General features: G+C 41.6%; 1 protein-coding gene across 1 annotated transcript in view; it reads right to left on the bottom strand.

The window, feature by feature from the left end:
* Positions 1–12,263, bottom strand: part of COLEC12 (collectin subfamily member 12) — a 92,885-nt gene that overhangs the window by 78,617 nt on the left and 2,005 nt on the right. Inside the window, exon 2 of the mRNA XM_083867186.1 lies at positions 2,677–2,727. Within this exon, the coding sequence (XP_083723312.1) occupies positions 2,677–2,727 (51 nt within the window). The remainder of the gene's footprint in view (positions 1–2,676; positions 2,728–12,263) is intronic.

Here is a 12,263-nt window from a genome sequence, read left to right as displayed (position 1 = left end):
CAACAGCACTTGACTCATGGTCCCCTTACCATGTCTCATGTCCATGGAGCATACAGGGACTTCTCCAATCACAATATATTAACACAACTGCTCTTGTACTACAACTCCTGAAACAAAAATCGCCCTGCTGTTTTTATCTCTGCCCACACCAACAGGCTGTACAGGAACAGTGCTGGCATTTCTACAATGCCAGCCAGCAGACAAACAGGACTTCTTCCAAAATTGCCTTTTATCAAGGTTTCTGTAATAAAACTTGGTTCTTGCCTTGGAATCTCCCCTTATTGCCTTCTTTTACCAGGAAGGACACAGACTCAAGAGGGAACACCAACTGAGACAGCAAGCATAACATCTCCTATGGAGCAGGCAGGAGCTCAGCTGCATTTTGGCCCCAAGAGCAACCTCTGGTGCTTCACTTGAAATGCTGACTCAGCTGTCCACTGAATTTGGAGTCTTTTAAAGTTTTGCAGGTCATCATTCTGTCTGGAGGAGCCCAGTGCCAGGTGAGGAAGCAGCAAGCACTGCTGAAGGCACAAGGCTCCCGCTCTCTCCAGAGGCTGCTCAGAGGCTACCTGGAAATGCAGCAGAGACTGAAGAGGTGGGAACACACTGAGTCAGGTTTTCTGAAGAAGGGGAAATAAACCCTTTAAGGCACACAAATGCATGAGTGCCTACAGTCAAACAGCATGGTGCAGAGATGTGTGGAAACCAGGCCAGCCTAGCTCCTCCCTGAGGTGTCCCATGATGCTGGGAAATATGATGAGGGTATGGGAGGAAGTTTGGGCTCCAAAATAGACCAAGAAGGCTCCTTGGATTGGGACTCTACTGAATTACACAGCTCTCACCAGTGCCAATGCTATGGCTTCATGATCCCATTCCCCCTTTAGTCAAGGCTCTTCTGTACTGCAGATATTTGGGATACCTCCCTGACCACAGCAATGTTGTTTTTCTGAGGCATAAGGCAGTTATGGTTGGTTCCTAAGGGTGGAACTACCCTGACTCCTCTTGTGAAATCTCCTCCTACCACTTCCAGGCTGCCAGTCCTCTCTTCCCTCCATGCTGTCCCACCAAGCACAACAGCACAAGCATTTCTGGAAATGGTCTTGTATTTTCCCTTGTAAGGGGAGAAAGAACTCACCTTGGTAGCATCACAATACCCAGGAGAATGAAAGAAATGACAGCAAGTTAGTAGGCAAAAATCCCATCATGTCACAACAGCACACTTACTATTGGGACAGTAAGGATAACGGAGTACCCACTCCTCACTAAAATCTTGTCCACTGCAAGAGAGTACTGACCTGAGATAGCCAGCTAGAGGATAACACCAAGGGAACCTATGTTTTATAGCTGCTAATGAATACTAATATTTTTTTACTTATTTGGAGGTGACAGAAATGAACACAGCATTTCCTGCTACTTCTCAAGATTTGTTTTGCTTTTTTGCTATTCCAGGGCCTAATCCAGAACAAAAACAACAACAACAACAAAAAAAAAGGAAACAAACAAAAGGAAAACAACAAACAAAAAAGGAAAAAAAAGTTGTGTGCAGCCTTATGGAGGACTTTCCAAGCCACAGATGCTGGCTCTGTGGTTGGCTGATCTATCCAAAATAAAGCTCAACAGCAGGGAGCAGTGGAGTAGTTCAGGGGGTAGAAAAGGTCATGCGAATGTGATCCTCACCTCCCAAACTCCACATCTCCTTACGTTGCCTCCCCCTGCTCCTTTTGGGGCGGAAGGAATTTTTGACTTATTTTTCATTTTTGTTTTCAGACTGCCTCTTCTATCCATTCCAACTGGGGTCATTGAAAGTGACTCTTGCTGCAGCCACTTTCCCAGGACAGAAAAAATGAGGTGAACTATTATTCTGATGGCTTAGAGGTGAAAAGGCACCAGCAGCTTTGATGATGAGCCCCTTTGGCTGCTCCAAGACAGAGCTGACACTGTGGGAGCTCAGAGGCTACCATGTCACCTTCCCCTTGCCATGGGGACAGGCATTCTCCTGCCCTGGGCGAAACTGTTGACTGCAGAGACTGAAATGTTTTCCCAACAGAAAGAGATCACAAGAGCCTTGAAAACAGAGGCCTTGAAGGCTGCTAACCCCTGTGCACAGATGTGTGGCACTATGCGTGGCACTCCTCACATGAGAAGGCCATTTTGGGTGAACAAACATAAAAAGAGAGGCAAGTGAGTGACCCAATTTTAATAATTTTTGACATCAGAATGCATTCATACCGTATACTTTTCCTTTTCCTTTGAGAGGAGTGCACAGCCTATGTCACAGCTCAGCTGCTGGTACAACTTCTGCAAGTCTACAGGAGATCCCATGAAACCACTCTGGGGAAAACCTACAAACTCTGCCACACATCAGTCTGGGGGCTGAAGCAATGCCCAGCTGGGCAGAGGACAGGTAAGAGGCATAGCCCCTTTTTTTCACAGCCAGCACATTCATTTCTCTTCAGGTGTGGGCTTCAATTTCCTCATGAAAGAACTATTCTGGAAGCCTTACGCTTGCCAAGAAAATAAACCAAGTCTACACATCACACCTTCCTCACATTGGATGTGGATAATGGGACTGTACCTGTATGTTTTGATGCTGCCAGCAAGAAAGTTTTCCATAGCAAGTGTTTGATTTACCCCAAGCACTATGCAAAAGCAAACTGAAGGATTCCTGCCACTTACCAAACCTCTTGTAGCCGAAGGACTGCACCTCCTCCTCCTCTGCAAAGTCGTCTGGAGAAAGAAAGACACAGCAGTGGATTATTACTACTACCACTAGAAAAAGATGAGAAGAGGTTTTTAGAGGTTCATGAATTAATGTAACTTTACTTGGTTTGTTAGGCATGCTACTGCTCTTCCCCTCTGCTGCTCCAATCCCTTCTGTCTCCAAGTACAGAAGGCAGTTCAGAGTCTTTCCCCCAATGAGAATCCCCAGCAGAAAGAACTCTGGATTAAAAACTGCAGATTATCACCTGGCACCCATCCTGCAGTGTGCTTGGCCAGCTAAGTGCAGACCGGAGAAGATAAATCCCTCATCACAATGACAGCCACAATTGTCACCAGTGTGCCACTAGGACAAGATTGCCAAGACCACAGGAGTCAGAGGGGATGGTTGTCCATCCATCCTCCACCTCCCATGAACACTAGCTTGGACTGAAAATGTCAGATCCAATAAAACATGGGAAACAGAACTGATAAACTCTGATGAGAAAAATAAAAACTGAGATGATGAAGATTGTGAAAGGTCTAGAGGGGAAGCTAAATGAGGAGTGGCTGAAGTCGATTGGTTTGCTCAGCCTGGAGAAGAGGACACTGAGGGGACACCTCACGATAGTCTACAAATTCCTCATGAGGGGAAGTGGACAGGCAAACACTGATGATAGGACCTGAGGGAATGGAAGTTGTGGAGAGGTTTAGGTTGGCTGTTAGGAGAATATCAGGCTCCCCAGGAAAGTGGTTACAGCACCAGTCTGCCTGAGTTCAAGAAGCATTAGGACAATGCACTCTGACACATGGTGTGATTTTTGGGGCTGGCCTGTGCAGGGACAGGAGTTGGATTTGAAGACCCTTGAGGGTCCCTTCCAACTAAGGATATTCTATCATTTGACAATTCTATCATGCCTTTTGTTCTCATCTTTACAGTAAGCAAGCAGTAATATACTAATAATCACAAGATTATTTTGTCAGAAGCTGAATTTCTCTCCATTTCCTTCCGTCAGCAAAGGAAAAGGCTAGCATCAGCAAAAAAAATACACTCATGACTTTAAAAAAAAAAAAAAAAAGAATATGTTTGTGTTCATGTGTTCAGCCTCCTTCCACCAAGACAACCCCTCCTTCTACTGAGTCAGGAAAGGCAAAAGCTCTGCCTCGTCACCAGCACCAGCCTCTGCTGCGAGGGCAGCATAGCCCAGGCTGTTCTCCTCCCTCTTCTGTATTTCCCAGAGGGAACATTTAATGGCTGGTAGAGCAAAAGCAAGCTCAAAGCAGATAAACACATGTGATGGAGTGAGAAATCTGTGTTTAGTCGGACCTTTTTTGCCCAGAGACATAGTGCACATGATTGGGCTGCTCTGCATCATGAAACTGGGCTAACTGGTGCCACAGCTAACTTGGGACAGCACAGAGCCTTGGGGGGATGAATTCAAAGGTGAAGACACAGTCTGCATCCAGGCTCAACAAAACCTAAATAATTTGCCTGCATGCCTCCAGTAGGAAATCTAACTTGTTTTTCCTTCTGACCTGTGACGTGCCACATGCAGAAGTCTGAAGGAGACTTTGCCTGAAGCAGCAGCAGAGTCCATGAAATGCATCATTTTGCAGAACATCACTCATTACTCAGACAGCACTACTGATTAAACAGCTAAAAACATATTCTTCATCAGGTAAGACATTTTTCTTACTGCCAGCAGTGCTCCTGTCCATATTTTTAGTTAGACCCCCAATTCAGATGTGCATTTAAGAAGTGGAAGAGCCAGTGGATGCTCCTTAGGCAAAACAAACACATCCTGGTTTTGAAGAAAGAAAGGAGCCTTCAAAAGAACCCAAACCAAACAAACCCTCACAGTTGTCCCAAATGTTATCTGAAGACAAGGCCCCCCAACTAAACACGACAAATACTAATAAACCATCAACAGTCAACAACCAACTTCTCATCCCAGCAATGAGCTACTCAGGAAGATCTTCCCCTGTTGCACAAAAGATAAAATGCTGCACAAAATAAGATAACAGCTCCAGAGACCTTAGCTTCCTGCCCTCTCCTGCTATCAGGCTGCAACACAATTACCTCCTTTGTTTCTCAGGGGTCTAACCTGGCTTATCTGATGTACGCAGCCAGGCCACCTTTAAATCCTGCAGCTTCACCCCCCACCATATCTCCAAGACCTTTCTCCCAGGCTGACAGCCCCTTCCCTAGTTTTCTTGTTTTTCATGCTTAGACCAACAGCATTGGCTTTTACAACTTTCATCACATTTTTGTTTCTTTGGCCATTTTGGTATATGCGATATGTTTATATATGTACACTTTATACATTTCTATGCACACATATACTTTTAAATATATATATGCTTTTCAGTATTTGAAATTCTGTATGTTATTTGTTCTAGGGATGAGATTTTTCCTTAAGCTTTGAATACATTTATAATTATTCATTCACCTCCTAGTCTTGAAGAGCACTTTGTGATATTTGAAACCAAGAAGTGGAGACGGGCAAGGACAGTTATGTCAAGGGATGACCCATCTCCCTGATCACTAAATCTCAAACATCATCTCTCTGAGTTGATCTTACAATGGGCAGTCAACGTAATTTTAGGGGAAGTCTATGAAAGTCATTTAACAGACAAAGCTCAATGTTCTTTCAGTCATTTCAGTGAAATGTGTCATGTGTAATTCCATCATTTCACAAATCATTTGCACATGATTTGCTGAAATCATGTGCAAATACAGTACTTTACAATATTCACTGTAATGTAACAAGTTTAAGGAAAATAAAGATGGAAGAAATTAATAAAGCAAGCTTAGACTAAGCATTCAGAAATTACAGCACTTTGGAAAAAGAGACAAATGGGTTGAAAGTCCTACCTCAGAAGAAGTCTAGGTTTGAAATATTAAAAATTAAGTTGACAACAAGCCTATAAATTTAAATCCCAAGGCAAAGCCCTGCACTCAGCCTGCTCCTCCCATGCCTGTTGGGCAGTATCATCCTCACTGGAGGCAGCAGAAACTTGATCCTCAGTTTCTTGTTCCAGTGCTGGAAATACTAAAATTTTATCACAAGTTCTACAAAAATCTCAAAGCCTCCTGATATCTTCAAATCAGCAAAATACAGGAGAACCTAAGTTTTCATTGCAAAGGTAACAGCTTTTCTAGTGAAAACTATGAAAATGTGATCTGTTATGAATTACAGAGGTTAAGAAAATATACAAAAAATAAGAAGGCAAATACTATGAACACCTCTAGTATGTTTTAATGACTTATGCTTTTAAAGGCAGCATCAGAAATCATTGTGGCAGAAATTACTGAGTATTGAGCACCAGTGACTGATCTTAGAAATGGAAATTCTGTATTTTCACATCAGTGGTGCCCATACTTGAGTGAGGCTGCAACTGGTGTAGGAGGGGTTTGACACTGTGAAAGCCTCAAGTTAGAAATATTTTTCTTTAGTTTAAATCCAGTCCTTCTCAATTCCAAAGCGGGCTGGAATAAACACGGTATTTCAGTTAGATACACATGCATTAATATGCAGGCAAGACTTATTTTCATGGGTGAAAAACATGAAGGGCAGACTCCTCCTTGAAGCAGACAATCAAGGGGAATTTGTTATGTCTTGGTCACAAGAATTAACTCTTTTATATGGGAAGAGCAGCCCTAACTCAGTTATAAGACACTAGACTGAGCTCCCAGCTGTGAACCAAAAGATAGGGAATACAGAACAAGAAAGATGAAGAAACACGAAAAGCTGGTCTCTTATTCCACTGACTTATTCAGAACTCTGGCAGCAGGAAGGTCCATAAAAAAGGTGAACTTTGGGCAGAACAGAAACATATGTGAGCAACCAATTGTATTTAAATTAATTATTTAATTGTATTTAATTGTATTATTGTAAGGGAAGGATTGTCACTGAGGATTTCCTGTTTTATCAGGTTTATGAGAGTCTCCTTGGATGCTACAGCAGATTGTCCTGGGGAGCTTGCAGCAAACTGCTGCAATAACTGTCTCACTGTGGCTGAACAGCATACATCAAGTATTTTAGGGAGTCAGTGCAAAGCAAGAGTTCTGGTCCCAAAAAAGTAAAAAAAAAAGCTTTGAGGTATTTTGGCAATATCCATGCCCCACTGAGTACCAATGCCAAATTCCACTTGCCTCCAGTTATAAGCTATTACTGCAACACCTCTAGTAAATACAGTTGTAGAGTTAAATAAGTTACAGTACAATGCTTCAAGGGAGTGGGAATCATGAAAAGGCAGTTCACCTGGGGATTAACGCAGCCAACAGAGGGAATTCATTTAATCTAAAACAAATTAGACTCTCATTTGATTAATTTGCTAGTGGCAAAGCAAATCTGTGGAGTAGAACTGTTTAATTTCTTGTTCTTGTTTTTAAATCTTAAATAAATTAATCATGGATCACTTATGAGTCATTCTGAGGTCAAGTAAGAAAGAGCTGGCCTGGAGCCAAAATGGATGCTAAATCTGCCCCTGAGACAATACAGGGCATAAAACCATGGCACCAGATCTGAAGGGCCTTTGGTGCAAGGTGATTTTAGGGAAGTTGTTTCCATTTTAGCCCCTTTCTTTCATGGGTGTCATTGTTGGCATATGGAAGGTGTTAAAGAAAGCTGCTAATGTACATGTCCAGCTGTCTCCTTTTAACAGTACACCTTACTCAGCCATTTAAACTTAATTAACTAATGAGGCAAACACGACCTCAGAACCATTAGAGATGCTGGGTCATATAGTGGCTGCAGACATGTGGTATCCAATAATTTCGAGAACACTTGTGTGCTGCAAATGTGGATACGAAGTCCTTGTTTAAAGACCTCATCTGAAGTCTTAAATAAAGAAAACAAGTCAATATTCTACACTGCATTTCAAACTCTGGGAAAATCTGTTCCAGTAGAGAATGAGGCATCTGGGCTGAAAATTGTCATGCCAAATTTCAGCTCAGATTTTAGAATTTCCTTTATAACCCCCTGAAAACTCAAGTACATTAGAACTTACTCCTAAGTACCAGGCTGGGAACTCAGACTGTAAGAATAATTTGTACTAAAAATGACATCCAGTGTGAGAGTCTCCTCTAAAATAAATCTCTCTCTCAAAGGGCTTTAACTGTTAGAGGCCTGCCTTTCCTACTGATTTAATGAGAACTATAGAGCTATATCCCAGTGCAACTCTGTAAAAATCATTCTAATATTATCAAGGAGCGATTTTTACTTGTACCATTTGGAAAGAAGCTGTGCCTATTAGTTGAAAATCACAATATTCCACTCTATAACCCATGAACTAGCACGGATGAAGAACTCTGCTCAGAATTGTGTAACAAGTGCATCTCTTTCATTAGAGATTGCTTGTAGTGTCAAAAAGCTGCTTCTGCCTGCTCTCTCCATCTCAGCACTTTCACTGAAAGGCAAAATTCATCCACGTGTGAGGTTTCTGTAATATTAACAACTGTTCAGGCAGACAAGAACAGCAGCACCAATATCTTTCTCATATCACATTTCAAAAGCTTTTTGAGCTGCCACCAGATTTATATGCATTTCTGCTCACTATTAACTGGGTCTACGTTCAAACTGCTGACCTAGAGGTGAAATGGAGCCAGCAGAAGCACAGCAAGCAGCTGTGGCCTTCAGATGTTGATGACTTCATCAGCCTAATTGGTTTCCACTGGTTTTCATAGCTTTTATTCTGGACAGTCTCCTGCTTGTGCTAATGGGCGACTCATTCCCCTCTCTCTTCACAGATGCTTTATTTCACTTGTCCTCTTGTTCTGCCTTTCTCCACTACTTTTTCCTTATAGGTCCTTTTCATAGTCAAGTCCTTCTCTCTGCCTCTATTTTGATAAGCTCTCTCTCACAAAATCCTACACCACACTGAAAGCACTTCCTGATTGACAGGATCCCAAGCTGACATGTCACACTAACAGTCACTGTTATTGGCTGAGTGTGTTGTGCCCATATTTCCAACCTCTTCTTTTGTCTGGCTTGTCACGCAGCAAACTCCTTTGGACAGGGATTACATGGATTATGCACTTGCAGAGTACCTGGTTTTCAGGCATCCATGGTAGAGGTTCAGCTGAGGCAGTCCTGGAAGAAAGCCCACCTCCCTGCATCCCATAGCATCCTTTGGGATGTTGTTTGAGCTTGGATTCTGGCAACAAAACTGAGGCTTTTCCTCAGCTCTGTCCAAGTAACATTACTGATCTGGGAATTTATTGGCTTATCATAGTGGCTGAAAGAGGCAATGCCTAGCTCAGAGATCTTCCCTTGGTGTTATCCTATAACTTGGAAGGTGTGTCCTATCACCTAATACATGCATAAAACAAACAAAACCAATAATCATGACAAATGGGTGCACTCTATTATCTTGATCTTCATCTACTCCCCTACTGCCCAAAAATGTGAGCACTTACATTAAGAACACACAAAAAAAGATTGTGAAATTTAGAAGTATTACAACAATCATCCTAGTTTTGGTTTTTAGGCACAAGATGAAGACAGTAAATAGGGGGTTTTGAACAAAACTTGTTGGCCCATAAGTGCCACAGAGCATCATTACGGTACTGGGGTCAGGAGCAGCTGCATGGTGTAGAGGATCAACCTTAGAAGTTAAAAGTTTAAATCATATCGTATTTCAGAATAATGATTTAAGAGCAAACAGATATGTTCTCATTAGTGCACTGAAAAATCGTGCCTCCCTGTCAGTATGTCAGGGGAGGCAATTAAGAGCAGTATTAAAATGGCATACACATTCCTAACAACACATGTCTCTATTGCCTCCCATAACTCATTCACTTTGTTCTCCAGTGATGTCTCAGTCTGCACCTCAAATTTATGCACCAAAAGGGATTGCAGTTTTAGGTGGAAGTGGTCAAACTCCAAAAACAATTCATCTTAGGTTGCTCCCTCACTCGCACAGACCACACTCACATTATAAGAGGATCAGGTTCACTTTTCCATGCCTTGTAAAAAGCGTCTTTATTTTGCTTTCCAAGGGGGAGGGCTGGAAGGAAAGATTCTCTGTTCTGACATAGAGAACCTCAGGATAAGGAAGGTTTTGTGAAGCTGAAGATAACTGGGTATGCATCCTTAGCAGTACTGAGCTGCTTTCATGCTTGATATTTCTCTTAGCTCTCTTTATTTTACTATTTTATCTCTGCAAGGCCTGATCAGCTCTATCTCTCTGCCAGATTACCTTTCTCTCCTTATCCTAGCAGGCAGAAGTGTCTGAACCTCTGGGCACAACAATCTTTCAGTGTGGATCTAAGTAAACTGTTTAGTGGTTGTGGCAAAAAAAGGGCTCTGTTTAGCCCTCAGCTGTAGCAAAATCAGTCTAAAATGCATCTACATTATCCAAAGTAGGAGAAGAAGGAGTCACAGGAGATTTTAAACAACTCCCTTCTTCATAGGGATAGGTTTGTCTACGCTATTCTTAGTCCTGTGTGGCTGGGAAAAGTAGAATTGAAGCAATAATGAACAATTACAAGTTCTTACTGAAAATGCTCCAGTCATAAATAGCTTATATGGTAATTCTGCTCAATATCCTTTGCAGCTGTATAGTAATATTTCTATCTGTGCAATAACAGATTTCTCTTATAATTTCATAGCTCTGTTTTCCTCTGTATTGTTAATAATAACATGCTTTGACACACACTTGCATCTTTCTCATCCATATGTTTAAAATCCTCTGTGCTACCAATAAATTCAGGACACACACCGATTGTATAGTAGCATTGCTCAGGATTTGTTCTGTGTTTTATCACACATTTATTATAACTGCTCATGCCTTTGAACTTCTGCTGTAGGGTCCTGTGACATGTCCAACACACACCAGTCAGACCTCCTGCATATGTTTCATGTTTATGTCACTATATTCATATAACCTCTTTTATAAATGGACTGAGGAAAGGTTACTGGATCACTCCACTTCTAATCCTTGGTTTTCAGATGCTTTCTGGCTTCTGCAAAGTGCTCTGAACTGGATTTTTTTGAAATTCTTGGTTTGAAGTTTCTATCCAGGAAAGACCTATTTGCAGATGACTTCATTTGATTTTGTGCACACAAAGGACATAGAGAGAGAGAGAGAGACAGACTTTTCTGCAGTGTTACAAAGCTATAACTTTTATTCCTTTATTTTTAAAATTAGCAGTGGCATTAAAACAGAGTGAAAGACAAAACCTGTCAAGAAGGTAAACATCATATAAATAGATTGCTTAAGACTTTTCAAGGTAGTCAAGAAAGAATTACTGAACTTGCATTCACGGTCAGCTTTTGCTATTGTAGGCCATATTATTTGCAAATTACATCCAGGCTCTAAGTCCCACAGAAGGGACAATTTTAGCAAAACATGCTGATATGTTAATTAATTGTCTGATAAAGTGTTCAGTGTGTAAGGAAAACTTGGGGCAAACTGAACTGGCATATCCTGTGAGAGCTCAGTGCGCCCTTATCTCCTGCGAGCTGTGCACGGAGAGCACTGAGCCGCCACTGAGGTGAAGGGGTCGAGGCTAAGAAAGGCAGGGGTTCAGGCCAGGCTGCTCCCAAGGCACTGCAGGCTTCACTGCTCCAGTGGAACACAACCAAAGACACACCTGTTTCTCCCTCATGCACCTTTTTGTATCAAAGAAGAGGAACGGCACAAGACGGAATATTTGGTGGGATTTCAGCTCTCAAGCACAGGATCCCAGATGATTTGTCCTCCACTACCGCTATACAAGTGGTACATAGCAAGGTGCTTGTGATGGCAGAGAGGGGAGGAGAAGGAGGAGGCAGCAGAAGAGAAATGAAAAGAAGCAGCTAAGCTACTTTGAGCATCATTAATTAAGAACTTCTCTGTCATCCTGGAGCAACAGACCCAAAATGACCACCCTGACTTTGTCATTGCCTGATTTTGGGCATTAGTGTTAAGTGGTTATCCAAGCAGTATCCATATTTCATAGGAAGATACTTATCACCAGCACTGCCATGACAGTAGTGACTACAGATAGAGTTTAAAGTAGTAATTACAAAATATATTCCAGCTATAGGGGAAGAAGTTCTCAGTTTTAATGATGCTTCTCCCTGTCTTAAATCAGGGCCAATGTTTTCGAACATGTGGTGGTGTTCGACTTTGAGGAAGCTGTTTTCATTTGTTTCCCAGGCAATGAGTGCTCCTTCATAACCCAATAAATAACTATAACTTAGAAGTATCATTTGATAAAGATAAATCTGACCCTAAAGCAGTCAAATCCCTACATAAATCACATGAATTATTACAAAAAATATGACAAAGTTTGTGAGCTCAGTGCTGTTTGCTGGAAATAAAACTGCCAGCATATTGAATGTAAACTTCAATTTGTTTTACTGATTTAAAACATAACACATTACAAATAGCAGCAATGGGAAATATAATTTATTCCTTACAGATATTTAGTGATGTAATTATTTAGATATTCCTCTATTCTCTAGAGAGGGTAGATACAGAGACAGCTGCAATCAACAGATCTTTTTGTTTTTATTGAGAAAAATGTGTAACTGTACCAAGTTATAGAGTTCTACAATTATCACTACCATCAAGTT

The sequence above is a fragment of the Zosterops lateralis genome, assembly GCF_965231275.1.
Source record: "Zosterops lateralis genome assembly, chromosome: 1".
Taxonomy (NCBI): Eukaryota; Metazoa; Chordata; class Aves; order Passeriformes; family Zosteropidae; genus Zosterops; species Zosterops lateralis.
Note: the sequence above shows the minus strand (reverse complement) of the source record. Positions and strands in the feature narration are given on the sequence as shown.